Consider the following 26,588-nt stretch of genomic DNA (forward strand, 5'->3'; position numbering starts at 1 on the left):
TGCTGACTAGAGCAGTGATCTTTGGAGCTGGAGTTGGCTCTGTAGGCAAATTCCTGGTGGCTCCAACAATATTTCTAAGGCTTTGAGGAGCATAAATTGAACCTGAAGAGGTGTCACGGCCTGCCACCTGGCCTATAAATCTCAGACCAGGGTGCAGTAGTACCTATTTACTTCTACAAGAAACTTTTCACTCCAGAATTTTTCTTTAAAAGCCAATAGAGATCCTTGATTGTGAACATCTAAGTTATGAGTAACAGTAACCAAATTGACATCCCTTGATGTGTTAATTACAGTGCATCGTCAGTGGCTGACATGTACCAGTTTCTTCAGTGATTAAAATACAATAAATTAAAAGTAAATTAAATGTTTCATTTCAAGCTTCCTAGAGTGTTTATTCTTGTTTATTCTTGTTTCTCCACTTGCATCATTCATATTTTGGGGTTGACTCTGAAAGGAAAGAAAAAAGGGTAGGGAAGACGGGGGATGAAGTGGGGGGGTACAAAATCCTGGCAAAACAACATCACTTCCTAAAATGTAAAGCTTAAATTAAAAATACATGTGTATATTTTTTTTTCTTTTACAAAACCTTTATTTGAGAATCTTTGTCCTCTTTGAGCTAAGATCTTTTCTGAGACTGGTTAGTTTGTAGGCAGTAAATTTGCTTTAAAATGAACTCTTTCTCTCAAAGAGGTGCCCCCTGCTCTGCCAGTTCGTTTGTGCACAATCGCACTGTCTACCTAAGCACTGTGAAATTGTTTTATTAAAAAAATAAATAACAAAGCTTTTCTTGAGAATGAATCATTTAGCAAACAGGTTAGTTCACAGCCAGAGAAAGGATTGTCTAGGCAGGAATGAATGCCATACCTTTTTAAATCCATGGCTACACAATTACTTTACAGTGGCATAAGCTGTTGCTGCCACAGGAAGAAAAGATGTTGCTTTCGTTATTGCATTTGTCCTTGTTTTCCTCATACCCCTTGGCAGGAGAAACAGTTTTTTAGCAGCCAGGCAGTAAGCTAAGTCAAGAAAATGCTGTGGCTGAAAATAATCGGTATAATTTCATCATGTAGTTTCCAGCTGGAGTGATTCTCCAATCTGGTTCCCCATGTGCCTCCCCAAATGTGGTGAAGAAGCATTTAGAGGTGATAACCAGGCTTAAGTTTGCTCAAAATGCCATTGAGCTCTATCCTTACAGTGAATTTTTTACTGAGAAGAGTAATCTGCATTTACAATCATTGATATAATTGAACCTGAGATTGCTAAATTTCTCCTTAATTAAAAAAAAAAAAAAAAAAAAAAAAAAAAGGAAAGGCAAAATCAACAGTAAGAAGCAGACACAAGGGACATTGCCATGTAAACCAAATGCAATTGAGAGTTATTAAGTAGCAAAGACTGATATTTTCCGAATATTTACAATGAGACAGAAGGGACAGGTTGTAAATGATGCAGTTGAGATTTAACTTATTGGACACAGAGCCAGGATTTGAGCAGTAACTCTGCTTTTTGTCCACTGGTCTTATCTTTGGTGTCTGTCAAGCCACTTAATCTTTCTGCTTTTCTGTGTCTTCTGTTGTTTTTAATTAGAAAAATGCCTGACTTGAACTTTTCACCAAAGCTGCAGTCATACACAGTACATAGACTGGATTCTTTGCAAGAATCTACTGCTTTTGTAGCTATGTCAATGACTGAAGAATATCTGTGTCATGTATACTATTTACTGACACCTTGGTATGTTCAAAATGGGAGGCATGAACTTAATGCAAGTTATCAGTGTTTTTTTGGGGCAGATTGAAAGGTATCAGTTTTTTTCCCACACCTTAATATCAGATTTAAAGTTGCATTTTGACCTGGTACTTTTCCTCATCTCTTACCTCTCTTTTGAAGCTTTAGATTTCTCCAAATGCATTCAGCCATTTTTACAGACTTATGTGCTTAGTGAAACCCTAAGAAGCTTGTTACTTTGTTGATCTTGAAAAAGTTTTTGTAAAATAGATGTTATCTGTAAATGCTGCTGTGGATGTTGTTCATTATACATTCTGCTTTTCTGTTGACTTGAGTTAAACTTGGACAAATGTCAGGTTATGCTTTTTCTTCCAATTGTTTAAGATCCCTGGATGGAATGTTTGCTGAGTAGTGTGAGTGGTGAGAGGACAAGAACTCTGTTTTGCTGACATCCCTTATCTTACTTTTCATCCTGTTCCCATGCAAAACTAAACTACATCTTCCCCCACTGTGCCTCTGGTATTCCCAAAGCTCAAAAGCCATGAATAGCCCTGGTTTATAACCTGAAGATTCCATCAGCTTAGTCATACCAGTCTATCAAGGGAACCTCTCAACAGCTGGAATACCAGCTCTCTTGGTGCTCGTGGTTTGTGAGGAAAGGCAAGTTGGTGAGGTGAAAGTACAAAAAGTTTTCATCTGGGGTCACCAACAACTTTTTAAATAATTAGGAACAAAAATGTTTGTCACGAGTTTGAAATGAAGTGCTGTTTTAAGTAATAGAGAGCTCCAGAGGATTTTAAAATCAAAATATTTAAAAATTAAGTTCTTGTTTACTCAATTCTATGCTGTCCATAGTACTTATTGGGGGAGGGAAAAGATAATATAGATAGGGGGAGAAATGAAAATATAAATAATGGAATATAAAATTTTGGAATATAAAATTTTTTGATTGCTTTTTATGGGGGAGCAAGGTCAGCCTTACAAGAGAGACAGATAGTAAGTGTAGGATCTTATGGAAGCAGAACTGTACTTCGTGGAAGCCAGCAGTGTTTCAGTAAAAAAACCTGACCCTGCCTAACCCACAATTTACATAATCTTCTCATGGATAATGGAGTGTTAATTGTATTCCATTTTCTGTAAGTGTAAAGGTTTAGGTAAAAGCTTCCTGGTGATATAAGATGAAAGACAGAAATTATGAGAATGGATGCTCTCTCTGAGTAGTTTTTTATCTTGGAATATTCCTTACTTACACATGCATGAAATTTGATATGGAGGTTGCAAAATGAGATGGTTTTGTCCTTATTATAATGAAGTATCATTAAAAAAAGGTCTTGTATAAACCAGTCCAAGGGCTGTGTGTAATAGTGGGATTGAACTAAGCTGTTTAGACTTTTGGAGTATAAAACAAGATTAAAAAAAAGACTGTATCTGTAGTGCCTATTTTAAATAAAAATTAAGAAATCTATCTGGAATGCAAAAGTCATTAAGGAGAGCCAGTGGCTTTTTTTTGGAGAGAAATGATTTGTGTTGATCTGACTGCAAGATCAGAAATGCATTGTGAAAGTTGATTTTACTTAATAATCCACTCTGGTTTATTAAAAACTTGTGGAATATTTATGGCCACTTGCTAAATATTTGTGGATGTAAATATGAAATACATAATTTTGTTCCTGGCATGGATGCTGATTAACAAGAAAATTCATTACTGCTAAAAATGCTGGAAAATCAGTCATCAAATAAAATGAGTACTCTGAGTGTTCAAGGCTGACCTCTAAAGTTTCAAAATAAAGCTCAGCTGACAAAAGTAGTAATAAATATTTGAACGTGCCCCTTTTTGTGTGTGCTAAGGCTATAAAGCTATAAAGTTTTGGATTAAAACTTTATTTCCCATGTGATCTTCTGTCTGAAAATATTGACGTACTTTTGAGTGTTTGCTTAAGCTTCTGAAAGACCTTTAGGGGACTGAAACTGGACAAAAATCAGTTGTGAGCCATGTGTTCTGCAGCAGAGATGCTGCTGTCTGTGCCGTGGGAGGGGGCCCGGCCATAGTGCAGGGTGAGCCAGTGCCTCCTGGGCTGCCAGAGTGAAATCCGTGGTGCGATGGAACCTAAGGCAGGGGATGCTGAGTGGCTGTGCCTGTGTGAGCAGCACAGAGTCCTGCACGAGTCCTGCTCTCAGCCCAGCTGCTTCAGGGCCATGGCAGAAAAGTATTTCAATCTTGGTGCAATGCTCCATGCCCTGGCACTGTTGGAAAGGAGGGAGGAAGGGAGCAGCTGGCAGCAATCTGTGCTGCTTGAAGACTAAATTGTTTGGCCTGCAGTGTGCTGCCAGAGTGTTTCTGGGGCTTGTGCTGCAGGCTGGTTTAGTTGCCTGAAAGTTTCACATTCTTAACTCAGAGTAAATTTGATCTGAAGTCCTGCTTTCCTACTGAACTGCCTCTGCAAAGAGCTCAAAGCCTTGGAACTCTGGTGCTCTTAATCAGAGTGCTTGTGAGAAACCTGCAGGTGGAACACCAAATAAAAATGTAAAGTTTGACAATATAATGGGGGGAGGCATTTAATCTGTAAACCTTAATGCTGAACAAGCAATTTGGATATATTGTGTATTAGAAAGAATTAAAAAATTGGTTAAATCAAAATGGTGGTTAGAAGATTAAAACTTTCAGGAAGTTGAAACAGAGACTTCCACAAAACAAATAGTCAGGTATGAATGTTTTGAGTCTTTGTTTTCTTATGTAATAGGGTCAATAAGCCTGAGCACAGTACATTCAAATCCTTCTACATAGCACTCTAATGAATGTACAATTAGGATGGGTATTGAAATAATTTCTTTGTTATGAAGATTTTTGGGAAATGCCTTCTTTCTCCAGAGAATAAAAGAACAAAATATTTAATCCCAAATGCTTACCTTCCTGTACTTGTGCAACACTGAGTAAATAGAAGAATTGACAAGCTGTGTCTCTGGAGGTAGAAATTCTCCCCAACCTTCCAGCCTGCAGGGTTTTATATTAACAAGTGTGTATGGCAGTGTTGTCAAAAACCGAGGATAAACCAGAGAGGGAAGCACTAGAAGAACTAGTGTTTTGCTGCCAGTGGCATCTTTAGATGAACGAGAAAATTGACTGGAGAGTTTGGAAAAGTTATTTGTAGGTGTGGTGCTTGGTGTTTGAGGAGAGGAGCAGCTCCATTTGTAGGTCAGTACTTAAAGCCATAAGAAGATCAGGGTGATAGAAATAATGTGTACTTCTAACACTGCCTTTGTAACGATAAGGGATTTTAACCCTCCAATTCTGCAGCAGACTTTAATGGTGTTAACTACAGACACCTTTTGCATGATATTGATATGAAATCTTCTTCCTTTAAAGCTCACTGCTGAAGCTTTCTCATGCCTTAGTTATTTGAAACCTGTGGTTTTGGAGAAGAGGATTTACTTCATTTAAAAAATGGACAGGCTCCTCTGCTGCTTCTGTGCTGCTGTGGTCTGCAAACATGCATAGGTGACATCCTAGCAACTGGGTAGCTGTAAATCCTGAATAGGGACCCATACCTCCTCTTTGTGTGTGTGTGTAAGTGGCATATTTCTAAGGAAGCTTGTATGCATATGAATGGTAACCCTGCTGATAAATTGACAAAAATCAGGAAGGAAAAATTTTGCCACTTGGTCGCTATTGAAGACAATAGTTTCTGTTAGTTATTGTTAATAAAAATATTAACATGGTCATTTGAAGAAATCAAAACAAAAAGTGCAGCTGCAAAGATGCAGGGGATACTAAGTCCCATGAAGGTAATGCTTATTCATCTATTTTTTTCAAAGTTCATCTTGTATAGGGCCCTCCATTTCTTCACAAAGAAAGAAATAAACAGGAGAGATTATTTTCTGAAAAGTATTTTAATTAGTAGATTTTTTAGGTGGGTATTTTGATCTTGGTTTTTTTTTTTTTTTCACGTTTTGGAGAAAAAAATAACTACTTTGCTGCGATTAAAAACTTGAAGTGAGCCATTCAGCTGGTGCTCACCCAGCACAAGCTCCTCTCCAGTTACTGTGAGCTTGTGTTGCCCCTGTGGTGGTTTGCACTGGCTGCTCTAGTACTGAAGGTGGCTTTCACATCAGGCAGGTTTGGAGCACCTGGCTGGCTTATCCTCATGGATGTGTGTCCGTGAAAAAGCCGATACTCTGAGACCATGAGAAGAGGGTATAAATGCTGCCTTTCAGGTTTTAGGCAGTGTCTGAGATGCCTGAGCCGAGGAGAATGTCTCGGGATCGCCTTACCCGGCAGTGAAGGGACAAACCAAGAGGCCGAGGGGAACACCCAGCCTTGTTGCTGAGCTACGGGGCTAAGCCCAGCCTTTGGAACACCTACTCAGCCAGCAATTGCAGTTATTAAGAGCAGCAGGAGATGTCATTAGTTGGGAGCATCCCTTTCATTGGGGGGAGGGGGGCGGGGGCCATGTGATTCATTCCCAAGTAATCAGAAGATGCTTTTATCCAGTGTGGCAAAATCGGGAGAGGTCCTGCCCTGCATATATGGTGTATTTTATTTACATTTTCCTGTTGTTGATTCTCCTGCTGTGAGATGTTTGCTGTTGCTTCCTAGAGAGAAAAGAAAACTCTGTAAATCGAGTAGTCAGGTTCTACTGAATTGCAAAGCCATGAGAAGTTTAATTTGTGCCCTGAAGGGAGGACCAGCCACTGACTGGACTGCTTGTGAGTGGAGTTGTTAATAGTTCATCGGTAACCATTACACAGTTTGAAAATATTTGTCCTTGTGTAACCTGAGCTATGCTGTAAGGGAAAGAAAGGATGGGGTGGGGGGAAGCATAGGACAGCAGCAGGATAAAAATGATACTTTCACAGAATATTCTGAGTTGGAAGGAGCCCACAGGGATCATCGAGTCTGACTCTTAATGGCCCATACGGGGATTGAACCCACAACCTTGATATTATTAGCACCAATGCTGCCATGAGAAAGTTAGAGCAATATTTTACAAGAAAATGTAATAAAAGTGTATCTTTGCTCTTTGAAAACTCTTGAGAACTCAGTTTTATTGAATACGAATAAATAAATTTTGATTCATGAAAGTTGACTGGTTACAAAGCATTAATATTTTTGGTTGCTATTTGTTTAAGGAGGAAGGACTTTAGTAAAGTAAAGCATGTGTGACACTTCTGCTGACTTATACCAAAGACAGCTGCTGGTGATTTAAGTCATATGCAAAGTAGAGCATAATTAATTCTATGTTGACAGCCCTGGTGATTTAAGTCAGAGAACAACCAGAAGTCCTGTAGATCTTTCCACAGCCACTCCACTGTTTCTTCAGGGACTTTATCCCACATTAGTCATTCAGGGTCCAGTTAGTCTTTGAGTCCTCTGCTGAGATTTCCGAAATGGCGAACACATTCTGAAACTAATTTGACACTGCATAAATTGAAGTTTTGCTTGTGGGTAGTCTGAGGTAGTATGTGTAGTATTCCAGGCTGGAGTCAAAGTGCTTCTGTCACTGGCAGGGAATTAGCCTGAGATAACTGGTTAATTTGCAGATTTTAAAGATGACCTAAGAGGAATTGAGAAGGATCTCAAATGTTCTGCTCAATAACGGGAGATTTTCCACTAGTTTTAGACAAGCTACCAAACGCTTCATGCAACATAGAGTTTTTCTGTTTTTGCTGTTGTAGGTGCTGAATTGATTTCACCTGTATTATTATATTAATCTTTAAGTAGAAGATATCATGTGTTGAGAAAAAATATCAACAGTTCAATGCCTTGTTCTTTCGAGACTGAGGCTATGGACTCAATTAATGAAAGAAAAGTATGAGTTTGTATTTATAGATTGTTTGCCTTAAGGTTTCTGTTTGAGCTGGTGTTTAATAAATCTGTTATTGCCTGAGAAATAATTATTTCCTGAGACCAACAGAAAACACTTTGTCTGAATGAATTTGATGAGGTTGACATTTAGTATTTGCATTATACAATATTTTGTAGATGCTGTGTGTTTTTGAAGTTGCCTGCCTGGCCCAAATGCTTTCTGTTCCTGCTATTCTCCCCAGTACCTGGAAAGAAATAACTGTGTGAGAATTTGCTTAGACGGGCTCTGTTTGCAAACTTTTTTTGAGATTTTGCTTTGGGCTATGATATGTTGTGTTGGATTTAACTGATACATCAAGTAAAGCAGTGATAGTGATTGCAAAGTTGAATATAAAATATCTGAAGGTCAGGGTAGAGGAAGATGACAAGCATTACAGCATGCAACTTTACTTACTTAGGTATTACTTACTGATTAAACCAGATTATTTCTGAGAAGAAAAATTTGTCTGGCCCATAATTTTGAGAGGTGTACTAAATTTGCTAATTACTAGCTTACTAAATATGTGCTTAGAAAGTTATCCCATTTCTCATGTTCTGAATGTATAAATATTGAGGTAAAGGATTTCAAGATGGTGGCTTTACAGAAATAGAAAAACCCTTTAGCTGCTGGCTGAGTAAGCATAAATAATGCCTGCATTTCTTGGCGTTTAATTTTTTTTAACACTATGACCTTTACTCTGATCTAATAATTTATTAATGTATTTTACTACATTTAAGCATCTCAGATATAATAACTCTTAATATATTATTTCCATTTACATCTATTTAAAGGAGCTCATAGCATGAAGAATATATGTTGTGTAGAAACTGCTCAGTGCTATTTATGTGTTTTCTCTTTAAAAACAACTGTTTAATTTTTTAGACATCACTGTAAAAGCAATGTTTCCTTGGGGCCAGAGCTGTTTTTTTCATAAATTATGTATGAGCATATGAGCTGGCTTTTTGCACCTAGAAGTTAGTTTTATGAACTTAGTTTTGTGAGTGTGATATCTAAGTGCTATTTATTCAAGTTGTTTGCCCCAGACTGTTTCCTAGCAGTTGTTAGAAGCACTTGCTAATCGAATGCTATCTCCTAATTCAATAGGTTTTGCTACCTGCTTCTAAACTGGTGAAACGCCTAGATACCAAACAGTAGTGAATTCATAAGCAATTTGCTGTACTTGGCTCCTAAAGTTTTCCAGTACATTGGTTATTGCAGTTGTACTGGCTGTGTTTCCAGTTCTGTTGAATGTCAGTGAGTAAGGAAAGCCTAAAAGGAAAAATGATAAAATGACATTTTAACACTCTGTTGGCAAGTCAGTGTTGACATTTTCCAAGAAAGGAGATTATGCAAGTTCTTTATGGATATTCTGTATGTTTCTTGTGGGGTGTAGATTTGCCTTTGAGAAAAGAAGCCATCAGAAAATACAAGGGGGTGAAAAAAGGTGTCCACATCATATTTTCAGAAGCTAAATTTTTGGAATTAAAATGTAACATGTGCAGAGAAAAAGGAAGATGCTACAATAAATCTACTTGCTATGTACTAAGTCTTGTTATCTTTTCAGAAAAAAGCCAAAGGCCAGCTCCTGTTTGAGCAAATCATGTATCATCTGGACCTTATCGAAAGCGACTACTTTGGATTAAGGTTCATGGATTCAGCACAAGTGGCAGTAAGTAGTTATGCTCTTTTTTAAGCAACAGTGTAAAAGTTAAATCCTAATACTGACAAAAATGCTATAAGAAAGCTGCCTTTTGTGAATTAAGTTTTGTGCAGAAGCTGTGAGATGTGTGATTTTCCGTGTCCCGTGTTTAGTTCCACCTCCAGCACTCTAACATATGATCATGCTGTTGTCTCTTCCTTCCTTGTTTCCATATGTTCCTGTCACACCTCCTGTTGTCACTAGGCAGGCTGGTCCAGTTGGACCCCAGAGCCTGGTGTGTCGTGTAGAAACTTTTGGTGCTGATGATACAGAGGGGACGGGGCAAATCTAGAGTGTGTGCTTGGCCCTTCTGTTGTGTGCTATACAGAGAGGAGAAGGTTTTCCTTTGCAAATGCAGTCAGCTTTCTTGTCAGCAAAAGTCACCTTGTTAATGTCTGGTTGCAGGAGGAGTGTACCTTTGATTTGTTCAAATCAGTGTGACTCAGACCTGCAACTCTTAAGTTTTTAGGAGGCTATGGGTGTGTTTATATGTATCACTTTGAGCTGAGGGTTCTTCCAAGCCCAAGTTTGTTGGTGTTTTATTGTGTGTTTCTAAAAATGTAACAGGTTTTGAAGTCAGAAGCAGAGCATTGTCAGTAGCAACCACAGTTCTTTCACTTGTGGGCTATGCAGTTTTATATAGATACTTATAGTCAAGTATTTAATCCTGCCACCTAGGGTAGCTGCAAGTTAAGTGAGCCTTTAGGCAAGGAGTATTTTTTTCTTTGTCCTGCATCCCTGTAACTTAAATTTGTATTCACTTAGCTAAAATCCCCAGGTAGAATGAGAACTGTGTTTTCCTGCTGCATATGTCAATCTTATTTCTTAGATATATAACCTAATTGTTTTTGTGTTTCAAGGCCACTTCAGAATTATTTCAAGCTTAGGATGGCAGAGGGGAAGCACAGACAGTTGAGCTAAATATCTGAATTGTTCATGGTCAGCATACAAAAATGGAGGCAGTGACTTACGTTCCTTTATTTCTGTGAAGGTCTGCATCCATAACACTTTGAAGATGGTCTCTTATTGTTGCAGCTTTGTACAAAGGCAAAAATAAAATCCACAGACTTGAACCTTTTAAAGAAACTTAACAGCTTTGGACACATTGCTCCACCCCAAAGCACTTATAACGTGATGGCTTCTTTCCAAAATTACTGTGATCGAATTTTATGCTTAGCATGTAATTGTAGAGAATGTGCTCCTCAGAGAAAATTGTTGGTGTTCAGCATCTGAAGCAAACTTCACAGCCAGTGGGATTAGCTGCTGCTGGTCTGTAGTTCCAAGTAGTGAAAGTGGTCTTAAACCCCTTGCAGAACAGAAACATTTAACACTAAGGAGAAAAAGATCATTCCACTAACAGATGGATGGCATTCAGAACCATGCATACCAACAGAAATGAGAAAACAGCCTATTGCATACTGTTTTATATTTCTCAAGATCATGTTAGCTGTGCTCAGCATGTGCAGTCCAAGATGCTGGTTATTGATAGTGAAGAGCTCTATTGTATTTGTCTTTTTGCTTCAGAAAAGCAATATTGTCTATGTGGTTAACGTATCCTAACTCAGTTTCTGCTGTGTGGCTTCTGATGTATTTCCCTGTCTCTAGGATCTCATAAGAGGTCACAGTGGGTTAGTTTTAACTGGTAGAACTATCTATATGATACTTTTTTTTTAATCTTCCTGATCTGCTAGCAAATAAAGGTAGTTCATCTTGAAATGTGTTAATAAGAGTTAATCTTTTCTGCTGCAGCAGTGGGTCATGCCTTGCTTTTGTCTAGCAAATTATTACTGCCAGTCCAGAGAGCACGTGATTGAATATTTGATACTGCACAATCTACCAGGTACAGGGGATTTCAAACTTTGCTTCCTTTTCTTAACTATGTGTGACTGAAAAGCAGCAGAGTAGAGATAACAATCTGTTTACACTGGACCTTAATGATGAGCTGCGTATAATGAAGCAGAAAAGATTGCATTTTGCCAGAAAAGCTGAATGCAACAGCCAGAGATAATTAATTGCTTTAAGAAATGAAGAACTGTTGCAATAGCAGCCATTCCTGCAAAAGGAGCTGGCAAGTTCTAGCAGAAACCCAATCTGCAGCTGGAAACAAAGAACAGAGACTAATCAAGTGACTTGTCCAAGAATATTCAGGAGTCCTGTTAAATAAACAGTGTAAGAATGCAGTCCCTTACTGCAGGCAGAATTGTCCCTGGCTCTGAAGGATATAATCTTTCTGCTACTCAATTTAAGAATATTGCCATCCTTGCTAGTTACTTTTTCTGATACAAACTGGCAACATGTAATTATATAAAAGTTTTAGAAATCCCTGCTGTTCAGGAAGAGATCAGTTTTAGCTGCAACATCTTGTCTAACAAACCTCATTTGCCCAAACTCTTGAAATGTTGCTGGGTCAAGATTTGAAGGTTTTTGTATGTGTTTTGTTTTTGATTTCTGCAGCAGCAAACTATTTTAGTAACGACTTGCAGTACTCTGTGCAGTCTGTTGTTTGCATTGCCTTCTCTTTAGCAAACTTTATCTCTGATTTTCAGCAGTAGACTGTTCTGTGCAAACCCTCATCAAAAGTAAACTTCTTTTCCAGGTCTACTTGAATTCCATTGTAATCACTTGGAATAAATCTCAAGTTTCTTGACGTCTGTGCCTGTCCATTCATGTGTTGGTTTTGGGGCTGTTTTTTTTGTTTCATTCCCACCCCCACTTAAAATCAGTTCTGCTTCCCTTCTCCCTTGCACACCATCACCATTGAGCAGAGCTCCTGTGGGCAGCAGCAGTCAGAGCCCAGCAGAGTGAAATGCTATCGGTGCCTGTTGCCTTCCCATGGAATGTGGAGGAGATGAAACAGGGGGGAGGCCAGCAGGGAGATGAAACAGGGGGGCACAGCCAGCCCTGGAGCCTAGAAAGGGCTCTCCTTGCCATGTCTGTATGTAAATCACCTTCAAGCCTCCAGCTGGGTAGTTTCTATATTTTTTTTTGTGGAGGAAGGAGTAAGTAAACTCTCTTACAGCAAGTGAGGTTATGGAATAGGAAAAAAGATTATATGATTTCCTTGTAGAAAAAAAAATTGCTTACCTCCCATTTCACTGGTAGTGTAAGCAAAATTTATGCAAATATTTGCTTCATTCCTCCTTAAGCTTCCTGATTTATTTTAAAAATGTATTAGATACATTTCAGCTCTCTGTAGCTACTTAGTTTGAATAGGCAATGAGAGCATTCTCAGCTGTGTGCATAGCAGCAGCAGATGGTTTAAGCATTCTCATCTGCAGCTAATACAGCAATCAGTCACAGCCTGGCTGTGTTACAGGCTGACTTCAGCTCTCTGCAGAAGGCAGGGCTGTTCTGGAGGCAGGAATTTGTTTACACTTGGCAGTGCAACCTGAAAATACTGGTTCTTTTTCATACCCTTGATGCTTTTCTGTCCTCCCTGGAGCTCACTGTGAACTTCATGTCACACAGTTTAACAAAAGGAGTCTTGCTAAGTATATAATTCATCTGTATTAGTTGCAAGGTGACATTTGGGATTGATCTGATGAGGTGGTGTTCCCTGGGCATGGTGAACCATGCAGGACACAGTGTGTCAGGTAGTTGGCTCTGGCTGTTGAGTCAATGCAATTATGTTTTGTGCCGTGTTTCCTGTTTAGGTGAGTCACCTCCTTTGGAGGAGGGAGCTGTTGGCCCTACACAGCACTAGGAAGGAGATCTGTCCCGCTAGATGTGTGTTGGATTTCCAGCTTTAACTTCTGGTATAAACTCTTCAGCAGTGTGATGATGTGCAATTACTTTGGGGACCATAGTGTACATGTGTAGGGTTTCAATCTGTCAAGTTTAGCTTTTTGCACATGCTGTTGTACACAGTCTAAGTCAAGCCATTATTTTGGCTTCTTGTCCAGTATATAGCTTATAATTAGCATTAGTAGGTGAGGCAGTAACTTGTCCTCCCATGTGACAGCTGCTAAAATGTCGCCTGTGAAGAGATTTTTGAGAATTAGGTAGAGCTGACTCTGATGTTGGGACACAGACAGCTCTGCTGTTCCTGCACTTGAGTCATCTAAAGAAAATGTCTGAAAGCCAACAATATTTATTCTGTCTCTCCCCTTCCTGCCCCAAGTAAACATCGCACACAGCTGAGTGCCAGAGTCTTCAGCTATGATTTATGCTTCTCTGGCCCGTTGTCACTGGCTGACCTGCTAATATGTGAATTAAGTGTTTGTCTGGATAGGATGAAGATCTAGTGAAGTGGTTTGCTAGTATGTTTTTTTTTTTCTTTTAAATAGACAGTGCTGCCTTGAAGATTTGGTTTAAATAAGGTACTACAGGATGTTTCTGTTGTTCAAAACTGACATTTTGCATTACAAACTTTGAGCAAAATTATCTTCAGCAAGCACAGAAAGCTATGAATTGTGAAAGATTTGAATTAGATTGTTTTAACAAACTACTTGTTATTCCAAGATGGTCTACACTAACACTTCCTTTGTTGTTCTTTTTAGGAGATTTCTTTATTGATAATTCAATGAAATTAATTTATTTTTCAGCACTGGCTGGACAACACCAAAAGCATTAAAAAGCAAGTTAAAAGTAAGTGTCCTTTCCATTTTCTCTTGGAACATTGTATTTAACATAAGGAAAGCACAGCCAGTTGAAATGAGTGGTGGGGGGCAGTGTCCTGTGAGGAGGTGAGGGTGGCAGGTGACAAAAGCCCAGCAATCAGGTGCTACTGATTGTTTAATGGCATCTTCCTTCTGTAGCTCATATTACTTTATTCTAATGTTCTTAATTAAACATATGTTATGGGCTCATTAATTATAGTTGAAGTGGAGTCAAGGCAGCTGAAGATGTTCTAATATTAAAGAACATTATCCTGGCTATAGGAAAACTTGCCTTGGACCTCATTCATTGATGGGGCAATCTTGCGTGCTTGAATCTGTGTCCAGTCCACCAAGTCCTCACCTGCTGCTCAAGGGTTCAGTGTAGCCTGGTTGTTGCAGTGATGTGTGCTTGGGTAAGATGTTGTTTAGCAGCTTCCTTTCTCTGCAGTGTGGGAAGTCTTCAGGGATTTGTGGTGTTGTTTTAATACAAGAGAGGTTTTGGAAGCAGTGAGAGGGAGAAAATTCCTCCTGTCAAATGCAAGAATCAGCAGAGCGATGCACATTTTTAAAGAGCTATTAATCCACCCTTTTGCTGAATTAACTCTTTGGTTTCCAGAAGAGATGATTTTTCCATAGAAAAGTCTCTTAAGTGCCCATAAAGTATGTCTAAACTTCTGTGGAATAGAAGGGCCAGAGTTGTCAGCAGTGAGTATTTCTCAGAGCCCTGGGAAGGTGTTGCAGAGACCAACAGCGTGCCTGAAGGTTTAGTCAACTGTAGAGCCAAGATGCTCAGCTTTCTTGGTGATGGATAGAGCCCTTAAACATAGGGATTATCCTGGATTCGTGTGCTCTTGGCAGGAAGAATCACGTTAATGTGATAGGACCGTTGGGTTGACTTGTAACACATAAAACTCTTTCGTGCACATATTTAAGTGTCCGCTCACCCTGATGTTCCTCACGGATTTCCCTGGCATAAAGGAATTCCTGCCTTAAGACCTTCTGTAGCACATAGCCAACCAATTTCAGTCAAGTTTTGTGATGTGATTCTGTGTAATAAATAAATAACCTGTTTCATCCAGTAACTGTTACTATTGTCTTGAATGAATTCTGCTTTGCAGTTGGCCCCCCATATTGTCTGCATTTTCGTGTAAAGTTTTACTCATCAGAGCCCAACAATCTACGTGAAGAGCTAACAAGGTAAGAAGGATTTTGGGTGTGAGAGGGGGACCCAAATAAGATCAGGGAAATGTTTTCCATGGTATCTATTTAAACAATTTGGAGAATTCTTTAGAACTGCTTGCTTACTTGGCTTTTTGTAAATGTAGTTTTCGTTTTGTAAAGTGTCTGTTTTGTGTGTGGAAATAAATGTGCTGTGACGCAGAGATCTAAATACTAATATATTACTTAATGCACCATTTCTCTTAGGCAATTTTCGCAACTGATCTGAGTAGCTTATACACGATGGACAGAGGTTTTCACTGAAGAGAGTAGACATCATTCCTCTGTCTTTATTTTTCTTAAGCTGTTTGAACTGCATGCAATCATCCTGTCTCCAGGCAGAAAAGCATTGAATTACAAGTTAGAGGTTCTCTTTGAAAAAAGGAAGTTCAGTTAGCATTTCATTGCATGTGTGGTCTTCAAAGAGCTTATGGAAAGGGAATGTAGTATTTTACTGCCATGTTAAGCTGAGTTGACACTACTGTAGGTGGTGTAGGTTTGTAGAATCAGGTGAGCAGCAGTTCCTCTTGATTAAAGCATTTCACAAATCCATTCACAGAACTGCATTTCCAAATGGGCTGAGACTACTACGTGTGCTTTAAAAAAGAGCACAACCTACCACCTGTCAGGAGTATAGATCTGTTGTAAAAGGCAACATTTCTTTGCGTTGTTACCACTGCTGCTGATCCCTTTTGGAGAGTAAACAAAGTTGTATTTTCATGATAGCTGTAGACATTTCATACCTTAGCCATTTGTAAGACTGTGAAGTGCATTTGTTTGTTCTTCAGGTTTATGTCTGTGTGGCTCTTCAATCTGCACTTTAGCCAAATCCCTTGGAGTGCTACCAGGAAGATTATAGTAGCATTACCCCTTCCAGCCATATGTACCCTGTGCAGCTTAATATTTACATGTGATAACATAATGTGGTAACTGCTGCTTTTTAATGCTTTCCTGCTGATCTGGGAAGAATGTTTTACCTCCCTGTTCATGTTCCTAAATAAACATTTAACTGTCTTTAAAACCAGCAACTGTAGACAAAATTGAGACCTGATCTATGGAACTTTTTCATCCATTTTGACTAGAGTTCTGCTAATCAGACCTTGCTGTGCAGATTTTAGCAGGGCAGATCTGAAACCTGAGGGCTTTTAAACACTGTCTGCCTGTTCAGCTAATCCTCCAGAACAGGAGAGCAGCAAGTTGTCCTTCTGTCTTGAGACAGTGTGATACCTTAAAGTAGCAGAAGCAGTGGGAAGCAGAGCTTTGCCATGGGTTATAGGTGTCACTGGCAGGAGCTTTCCCAGGGTTCCACCTTTAAACAGCAGGACACCCAGTTGGGGCTACTTTTCAGCTTCCACAGGTGCAGCTTGCTCATGTTCTCAGCCAGTGGTCACGTAACACAGCATGGGAAATGCTTTAATTGTTTGGAAGTGTTATGTGGCTGATGAGCACAGACTGGTCACACCCACTACCCACTGGAGGCCTGTGTTAATTTTCATATCTGGGGTCAGTACCAACCAAATTTATTCCCCATGGAGAGGCTAGTGTTCAAAAGGTTTTGGTTAATAAATGGTTTGGCAAAGTATTTGTGGACTTCTGTGGAACCTGTAGGAAAAACACCTGCACCTGTTTTGTGTCTGTGTTTGAAAGTGTGAGGAGACACAGGCACATGTTGATGCAGAGGTTGTGTGTAAGGTATCTGGGAGTCTGTGCTAGAATTCAGACTGGATACCATGGTTGATGCCAGTGTTTTACACTTGATGAGACTTCTTCTCTTGTTAAAGGAAAGCTGTGTACCATAAGGGAGTGAGGGGACTGCTCTTCAGGGGTATTGGATCAGAAGAATTGGTATTGCACACCCAAGGGATTTATATTCAATATTTGCCCCATTTCTAAGCAAAAAGAGTAGAGAATATGCAAGGCGGTGAAGGAAAGCTGGCTCCGAAGAGTAAACGAGTTGAAAAGGCTGCAGCCTGCTGTTTATTTTTAGTCACTTAGCAGTCAGCATTCCAGGTTAGATTTTAACTAAACAATCCATAGTAGAAACTTTTTTTTTAAGACATAAAAATAACCATTCTTTTATGAGGCTGGTATGTGTATGAATAATGAAAGAATGTGTTCTTTGCTCAAGTAGAATCAGATGAGAATAAAAAATATATTTACTTGGATATCCTGTTTATTTTTCCATGCAACACTGTAGTTCAGCTTTTGACGACTTGTACTTTTGGGTTTGCTTCATTTGAAATGCCTACAAAACACACAAACCTGACTGATAAAGCCTTGAAAGGTCACAGCGCAGTTTCTTTTGTCTTGAAAACCCATGTTAAAAGTAGAAAACATTTTTATTTGTCAAGCTCTAACTTACTCCTGTTGACTGAGTGACACATTAGCACTATTACTCAATGACTTATTTCTTACTTAATCCTACAGGTATTTATTTGTTCTGCAGCTGAAACTGGATATTCTTAGTGGAAAGTAAGCAGCCTTTTAAACTATTACAGCGTGTTTAACATAGAGTTTATTACATTTATATTTGGATAATTAATATGTTTTGCTTAGTAATGTAATTTTTTTTTTCTCTAAAATACTACTTTTATATACATGAATATCAGGAGAGGAATGCTTAAATAATGTAGTGCTTATCTCCTCAATTTTCTGAAAATCTTCAAGTACTTTTTCATTTTCTTATCCCAGACATTTGCAGTTTCTTACTGTCAGTTACATAAGTTGTCTGCTAATGATGTCAGTTCAGGTTTTAACAATGCATTTCTCTCTTGGCAGATTGGAATGTCCTTTTGACACCGCTGTCCAGTTGGCAGCTTATAACATGCAAGGTGAGTAGGTGCAAGAAGGGAAGGGTGAAGTTGCACAAACAGTTTTGTGTAGACTCTTATTAACTGTTTAAAAAACGCTGTCCTTGTTATGTCCATAAAATAGATTCTGCCAGACATTGGTGATCCAGTGTGAATTGCAGATCTTTTAGATAGTACTTGTGCTTGAGAGTATGTACAGAAAATTACTCAATTCCTCAGGAAACAGAACAAGGAGGTTCTGAACATAAACAGCTTTGCCCTAAAGTTGTTTTCTCAGGTGCTTATGTGCAAATCTGTCCACTTTCACAGAAGATACGAGGCCTGCAGCCTTCCTGAATCACTTTGATGTAGTAACACAGCTCACTTTTTTTCATCATATAGGTTCTGTCAAGTGTTGTCTTTGTTGTCCAAATCAGATACAAAATTGGTTTTGTTTGCACTGTGTATAAAATACCAGCTTTTGACTTCATCTTATTTGTAGATGATCATGCCCTATGTCTCATGCTCATACTTCAGTGTTCCGGGTTGAACTGCACTTGTTGGTACTTCAGATCCTTCTTCAGCCACAAGATGTGACATATTCTTTTATCCTCAGCTATACAGCACTGTGTTTGAGTCATCTGAGATTTTATTAATCAGTTGTCTTTAACTTTTGATTCCAGATGAGAACGTGTTGTTTGGATGAGGGGGTGATGTTAACAAATGTGACGTTTCCTACGGTTTCAAGCAGAGGAGCTCACAAAAGAAAGAGGGGAGGCTTGAAGTTTTAAAAATGCCTGCTAGAGTATTGGAGGGTATAGGTATATGGATATATGGCCTTATTCAAGCCAATTGATGTGCCATGTGTTTGAACCACACAAATTCTCAATACAACATTCATCTTATGAATCCGTTGCACTTACTCTGCATGAAATAGGACTAAGTCGCTGAAATTTGTTCTCTTACAAGTATTTTTCAAAACACTTTTATTCTTTTCATGCAGGAAGTGCTAATACCCCTAAATCATGTGTAGGTATAAGAGTTGGGATTAAACTGTGAAGACACTTGCCTTTTTAACCTGCTCTTTTGTGTGGAAGGAAAGCAGTTAGAATACATTCCACAGTTAAAAATATTAGCATTGTTAGAGCCTTAAGATACAGGTTCAGTAAATAAGATTTTGGAAGAACAAAGTGATCTAATTAGGCCATATATCCACTGCTTTTTGTGATGGTCTTTTCTTTCCTTGCTCCACAATGAGGCCTGTAGCAGGGCTTTAATCTTACTGTCTGACAGCTGTGTACTTTCATTTAAATCAGCTGGAACCTAAGCTGGCTTTGACAGCATTCCTTTGAACAGAGGCAGGCATTTTAGTGGGAGTAAATTATTATAGAACTACAGACTTCCTCAGTCAGCATTTAAAAAAAAAGAAAAAGGAGGGGGTGAAAAGACTGTTATTATGCTTGCACCATTCAGAATCCAAGAAATGGAGTTTTATATCATGTGGCATTTCTGTACCTGGGGAATACTGGCATTTATTTGACTTTGCCACGTCTTCCCAGTGATTTCTCTATTTTTCTCTACATAAACATCTGTAGTTTCATTTTTCAGACAGAGCAATTATTGGCCTGCATTAGACTTCCAAAGTCCAAGTTACAGAATTATTCCTAATTTTTTGACTACGAGCTGGACATTACAAACCAACTTGAAATTAGTAGGAGGAGCCAGTGCTTAGTGACTCTGAAAATCAGTAAAGGTTTCTAATTGTCAGTTTCAGCATTTTAGATATTTAATCTGTCTTTACAACTGGACTTGTTAGCATCTGTTGGAGATGGAGTTGTGTTTTTGATGTGACACACCCCTTAACTGGTATGTTCCTGTATGTTTTCTACATAGCATCTCTTACTGCTCCTCTGAGCATGCAGCAGTGGACTCGATGAGCCATTTGACTGACCCAGGAGGGCATTTATTATATCCTTAGATGAAAAGGAGAGCAACAAATAACAGCTGCATGATTGTGCCCTGACACAGAGTAATTTTAGCAGGCAGGACAGGGCACTATCAAATCATAAAACCAGAAACTGACTTGTAGAATGGACAAATAGTTTCATGGAAAGTGTCAGAACTGATTTTGCTTTTTATAAATCTCAAGAAATATTGTTTTAATTCTTTAAGGCAAAATTCTATTGTAACTTTAGTCAGCTGTCATCTCAGTAGATACTTCAGTAATAAAAATGTTGAAAACTCTCTGCAAGAAAGAAAAAAGGTGAGTTTCAATGATGGTGATAAATTCCCTTTATAGGAAGCTTTTTAAGGAATATGTCAACAATACTTTGTAAACATTAAGACAAAACTTTGGTCCAGACAACACAACCATTTGTTCAGTGTTCATAATTTCCCTGTCAAAAAAGGTGAAGTGAGAACTGGAGGAGGAGAAGGAACAACTTTAGACTAACTCAAAAAGTGTGCAGAAATTCTGTATGCAGAAATGTCCACGGTGTTTATTGAGAACGGTGCCTAACAGTGTTGATCTTTCGTAGCTGAACTTGGAGACTATGATCCTGCTGAACACGTCCCTGAGCTGGTGTCTGAGTTCAGGTTTGTTCCCACTCAGACTGAAGAGATGGAATTAGCTATTTTTGAGAAGTGGAAGGAATGCAGGTACTAGATCATCCAGTGAATGCTATCCAGCTGTTTGCACTGATTTTTCTGTGAAGAGAATCTCTTAAAAAGATACTGCTGATGTTTCTTCTGTGGCTTGTTCAGAAATAGAACTTTAATATGGTTCTGTCCTACTTTGTAAAAGAATATAATGTGATAAATGAAGCTTTTCAAAGGTCTGAGTAAATTTATGAGGTACAAAATCTTAAAACACAGTAATTTTTGCAGCAGCATTTTCAGATCAAAACTTTAAAAAGTGACCTTAACCTTCAATAAGGTGAGCAGGTGTCACCAATGTTTACATTTTTCACAAACTTTCAGGAAGTTCTTTTCCTTTTTCCTCATTTACCAGTTTTTCCTTTCTATGCTTTTTCAGGCATCTACCTAACAGCAAAAATTTTGTTTCAGGGGCCAAACACCAGCACAGGCTGAAACGAACTACTTAAACAAAGCTAAGTGGCTGGAAATGTATGGTGTAGACATGCACATAGTCAAGGTATGTTTAACCACAGCATGGTGACCTTTGGAAATGATAATGTCAGTTTTGTGTTGCATTTCAACACTGGTTCTGCTTTGAGGGGGGAAAGAAAAGGAAATATTGTTCTCATGCAATCTGTATAGTAAGTGATGTGGCTTTGTGTCAACATTCCACTCTTTGGTATATATTTCTAGAAGGTAAAACTTGAGTCCAAGCATTTCTGCTCTATGTTAAATGTGTGATTGATGTGGAAGTATATACTATAGTTTGTATTTAGGCTTAGGAGTTTTGTTGAAAAATCATAGTAATTCAAATTTGCTGGGGTGTAGACAGCTACCAGCTGAAAAACTACAAAAAAGCATCAATCTCCTGTGGAGGTGCAAGTGCAGCAAATGCATAAGGAACAGACAAATCAAGGAACTTTAATTTTCCTCTTTAGTCAGCCTTATTGAAGGGTTGCAAACAAGAAAAATCCATTGCATAAGATCATCAAAACACAAGAGTTTTGTTGTATAAGATAGCAGATATGTGTGCAATTATAACACTGGGCAAACAAACCACATGAATCACTCTAGTAAATTGGATAGAGGGTCAATCACCAAAATGAATCTAATTTTTGTTTTGTGGCACTTAGGCAAGAGATGGCAATGATTACAGCCTGGGACTAACACCTACAGGAGTTCTTGTCTTTGAAGGAGACACAAAGATTGGTTTGTTTTTCTGGTAAGCTCTCTGATTGTACACTAAAATCTGTTTTTTATTTTGGTTCTTTTGTTTCTTTTATGATAGCAAAAAAAATTGTTTGGGTTGTGAGAACACCATGAATATGAGGTACTTTCTCCATAAATTACTAAAGTTAGATGTAACCTGCACTTTCTGTTCATCTGGCAGGCCAAAGATAACAAGGCTTGACTTCAAGAAGAACAAACTCACTCTAGTTGTTGTTGAAGATGATGAACAGGTAGATAAATATCTGTTTAGTTACATCTCAGTCTTGATTATACAGTACTAGTTTACATACTTCTAATCTTTCCTTATATTTAAGTTTTGAGAATTAATGTGGATGCCTGAAAGATTTGTGATTGTGACTTGGGTGGGGAGGAGGGAAATGAAGGGACTTAAGTAAAAGATAAACTTTTCTGTCATCCATTTTTTAAAAATAGAATTCCTGGTGAAACTAGAGCACGTACTTTGGAAATAGCGTGCATTGCGCAAGAAAGTTTAAAAAAAATCCCACATACCACATTTAGTAGAATGAATTACTTCAGCGGGTTTCAGACTTGTTTCTGTGGGGAAGAAATTGCATACCCCTGAGACAATTAAAAAGTGAGCATTGGTAATTTGAGAAGATTAGATTTGGAAGTGAAACTGTGTTAGCCTCATCAACAAGTACCTTCCTGTTGTAATGGTATCTTTAATTTGTAGTTATTCAGAGGTTTGGCTTGTTAAATATATGGACTCCAGCCTTTTCCAACTTTAGATGATATAGCAGTTGTTCATTATAGCTTCTGAAAAGCTTGATTTTCCTGCCTAAAACATTTTTTATAATATAAGGAATCATAAAAAGCAAATTTTATTTGGCTTGCATGGAATTTTAGATTTGAATTATTCAAGCCCCTTGTAAGTCATCAGTGTGCTTTGTGTGCTTTAAGGGAAAGGAGCAGGAGCACACTTTTGTATTTAGACTGGATCATCCCAAAGCCTGCAAGCACTTGTGGAAATGTGCAGTGGAGCACCACGCCTTCTTCCGGCTCCGAGGGCCTGTCCAGAAAAGCTCCAGTCGGTCTGGCTTCATTCGCTTGGGGTCTCGCTTCCGATACAGGTCAGTGCCACTGTCATTTGGCACACACCTCCTGTCATTCCTTGCTCTTCCTGGATGCTGGGTTTTAGTCACATTATCAGCTTTCTCTGTGACTTTTGGCAATATTACTTAAGCTTTATTCTCTTCTAGAATTTTGAGCTTCTCCAAAACTCGTGCAGTGGGATCGCAGAAATATGCAAAGGGCACACATGCTTTTATCAGCTACTTAATGTTTAAAAAGTGGTTGCTTCTGCCATTTGTCTTGAGGAAATGGGGTGAAGAAGAGAATGTTTCTAAAACTCCTACCCTCTTTTGTGAAAGGTCTTTTGAGGTGTGAAGTTTGGGATGTTTTCTTAATACTGACATGAGATGAATTTAAAATAGAAGTGTGATGTTTTTATGAACATTATCTCTATTCCATCATTAAAAATAAGTGATTTATTTTACTGCTTTGAACTCTTACATGGCATTTTTAGTGGGAAAACAGAATATCAAACCACAAAGACCAACAAAGCCAGGAGATCAGCATCTTTTGAAAGAAGGCCCAGCAAGAGATACTCAAGACGAACCATGCAAATGAAAGGTAAAAGAATTTCCATTCTGAGAAGTATAATCCAATGTGAGACTCAAGTAATTATTTCCTTTAAAAATTCTGGGTAGGTATTCTCCTGTAGCTGTTTGCCCTTCTCTTGAATTTTCAAAATTAGGTTTTCTTTGACTTAGAGACCTCATGTATTTACCAGAAAAAGCTTGTGTCCAAAGCATGTCCAAACCAGCTTGCCCATAAAAATTGCACAGTAGGTCTTGGTATTAAGATGGAAAACTTGGGCCCAGGAAACAGTGATATATTAACTACAGTATTTTAAATTTATGAACTGAGTTCAAAATTTTTGTCATTGAGATTTTTTTCATTGTTGTTAGGAGCTGCACTTCATTGTCATGATCTAACAGCAGCTGATACCTTGTTTCTGACTACCACTCTTGCGTAGGTCAAGTGTGACAGCCATGTTTGCTTTCAGATACTTGCTTAAATCTGGTTTTAGTTTGCTCTTCAGATTTTTTATTTTAGTTTCTGATTTAGATTTTGTTTATCACACATTATACATGAGATCTGTGCAACTTTTGCTCTTTTGGTTCAACTTTTGCTCCTTTGGTTGCCTACTTTTAGGCAGTCCTAGGCTGTTTTTATTAATAATATAATTAATATTTAACTAATAACCTAGTTATAAATTAAATTTTAATTAATGCTTTATATTTTTGCAGCATACACTGCTAAACTGGAAGAAACAAGGTAATGTGCATTCCAGTGTTTGAATTTGTCTTTGGTGTTTGGCACCTTTACTTGAGCACATATCTGCGGAAGGAGGATATCATGTTGGACTCTTAACTGTGGTTTTGCTGTGGGTAGTGTTTGTTTTATAGAAAAGTTAGTGTTCAGAGCAAAGCTTCTGTGTTGCTGTCACACAGACAATTTTGCCAGACTTGCATACTAGCTAGCAAAGAATTTTGTTTATTATTAGCTATGATTCTTGCTGGATATGAGCTGTAGTTCATGTGCTGCCATCAAAGTGATCAGGTAAAAGTTTGTGAGGAGGTCTTTCATCTGTAGTCTGCCTGCTCCAGCTGTGTGACTGAAATACCTCATTCAGTGAAGGTCAAAGACAGGAAAAGACAGTAAAATGAGTATTTTTTGAAATAAGTTGATGGCTTTATATTCTGTATTACACTTGCATTTATTTTTATGCATGATCATCATTGAAAGGGATGCCTTTTGGTTCTTTATTTCTCTACCAAAAGTCTTCCTGGATATGTAGGTTCATACTTGCTGTTGCAATGTAAATTACTCATATGTATCTGAATCATATAATTTTCATACCCTTCCTTAAGGGAAGAGAGGAAAACAGGTTAAAAGGAAGTGCCTGGTAGTGAAGAAACTTAGTTCACTCGGTTCTGGTTTCTGTCTTTTGCCTTAATAACTTGTGAACACTTCAACGATCAGTTGCAACCAAATTATTTTTTTAAAAAGTAGATATTCACAGATATTAAGCACAATGATGAGCACCACAGAATGCCAAAATAACATTTCAGAACAACAGTCTTAATGCAGCCCAACATTTTCTGTCTGTAGTAGCTGGTTCTTGCATGAGAGTGGAAGAGGTCTCAAAGTGTGGGGACAAGGCTGCAGTGTGACTTCCTGTATTGTTTTTTCTTTCTATACAGTGGGAAAGTACTCTGCAAACCTGGGTGTCATTAAGATCCTCTGCATGCAAAATGTGACTGATTAGTGCTCTGTGTTGTCATGCCCTTCTATGAGTTTCAGGTTGCTTAGGTCATTCTGAGAGTGGGAAGAGAAACTTCATGTGCAGTTTCTCCTCCTGATAAGACTGCGGTCTCCTGATCTGCACTTAGGTGTGGCACTGTTGTGTCTCCACAGCAAGCTATGCCATTTCTGAAACTCTACACTCCAGTGTTGCTAATTGAAATGCATCATGAAATATGTATGTTGTTCCCTTCTTTTGTGTTAACCCAGCACAGGAGAATGTGCTAGTCAGAAGGCATTCCTTAATATTTCTGAATATTCTGGGGTAGCCTCCACATTCGCTCAATAGAGAAAGAGTGAATGGGGAAACAGGCAAGGAACAGCTTGTTCAGTGTTGACATAATGGTGTTTTAAGTAAAATAATTCTAAAGAGTCACTGAAGTAAATACAGACATCTGTTTGAATTGTCAGTTTGCCAGGTTGCATAGCTGTTGTCCAGACCATAAATCAGAAAATTAAAAAGTCGTAAGAGATGGGAACCTTTTTTAAAAGGCTGGAAGTCTGGGAGAAAAGCTTGCTTTGCATGAAATCTATAATGCATAATTACTGCTTTAAAGTCTCAAAAATGTCTTTTGCAGGTTCAGAAATCATCAAGAATAGGGATATGGGTCTTATTTAATTCACCAAATATAGTAAATATTTAATAACATAAAATTATTATTAATGCCATGCTGAGTTGCTGTGCATGTAAATTTGATCAGCTGCTTTTAGGTCCATTAGAGGTTCTATGCAGAAGAAGCTCTTTAATTTTTCTGATAAACTCTTGTGATGTGAAACGTCAAATCAGGAGGGTTCTAGTTATGGAACAGACATAGTATCTACAGCACGTAGGTGAACTTTTGACAATGTCACATTTTGCTGGGTGTTTTAACTAAAATTATATAATTTTTGCTTTAGAAGTGCCACATCTTACTGCTGAATCAGGAAGACTTTTTAAACCAAACTGGTTTAGGAAAGGAAGAGTTAAAACAGATGAGTTACAGATAAACTACAGCTTGAACAAAGAAAAAATAACTTGATAGCCTTTGTGAAAAGAGATTAATACTTTGGAAATATCTTAGACTCTATTTCTTTCTGAAAGTCCTTACAGTTCTACAAGCCTGCAAAAGCAGTTTGTTGATCTGATTCAGTTTTAAATTCTTCTTGTCTTTCAGTGCTGCAAACAATGCTGTTATCAGCCAAACTAATGGATCACAAGTAAGGACTCTCTTACATTCTTTCTAAAGGCAATTTTCATGTGTCTCAACAGATTTGAAGATTTTGTTATCTGTTCTTGAAATCCAGTGATTGACCAATTGAATGTTACAGTTAACTATTAACTGTGTACAGTGCTGGAAAAGACTGGGCATAGATATGCAGTGCTAGGGAAGTGAGGGAAGAAAATGGCCTTGCTTTAGCTTTGTGCTTAAGAAGAAGTGTTGATATGTTTTGTTCACTTTACTGTGTCATCACTTCATTAATG

At 38.3% G+C, this 26,588-nt stretch overlaps 1 protein-coding gene across 9 annotated transcripts in view; it reads left to right on the forward strand.

The window, feature by feature from the left end:
• The window catches only part of EPB41L5 (erythrocyte membrane protein band 4.1 like 5), a 54,854-nt gene that overhangs the window by 2,489 nt on the left and 25,777 nt on the right, over positions 1-26,588 (forward strand). For all 9 annotated transcript variants that reach the window (XR_008437878.1, XR_008437879.1, XM_053982455.1 and 6 more), the window contains exons 3-15: positions 9,130-9,234; positions 13,809-13,851; positions 14,981-15,059; positions 17,508-17,552; positions 17,859-17,911; positions 20,407-20,527; positions 20,936-21,023; positions 21,640-21,728; positions 21,897-21,966; positions 22,658-22,827; positions 23,283-23,389; positions 24,070-24,097; positions 26,281-26,323. Coding sequence is in view for 7 of the 9 variants with exons in the window: in XM_053982455.1 (XP_053838430.1) it covers positions 9,130-9,234; positions 13,809-13,851; positions 14,981-15,059; positions 17,508-17,552; positions 17,859-17,911; positions 20,407-20,527; positions 20,936-21,023; positions 21,640-21,728; positions 21,897-21,966; positions 22,658-22,827; positions 23,283-23,389; positions 24,070-24,097; positions 26,281-26,323 (1,041 nt within the window). In the remaining 2 variants the exon portion in view is untranslated. The remainder of the gene's footprint in view (positions 1-9,129; positions 9,235-13,808; positions 13,852-14,980; positions 15,060-17,507; positions 17,553-17,858; positions 17,912-20,406; positions 20,528-20,935; positions 21,024-21,639; positions 21,729-21,896; positions 21,967-22,657; positions 22,828-23,282; positions 23,390-24,069; positions 24,098-26,280; positions 26,324-26,588) is intronic.

Source organism: Vidua macroura, chromosome 7, assembly GCF_024509145.1.
Source record: "Vidua macroura isolate BioBank_ID:100142 chromosome 7, ASM2450914v1, whole genome shotgun sequence".
In the NCBI taxonomy this organism is placed as follows: Eukaryota; Metazoa; Chordata; class Aves; order Passeriformes; family Viduidae; genus Vidua; species Vidua macroura.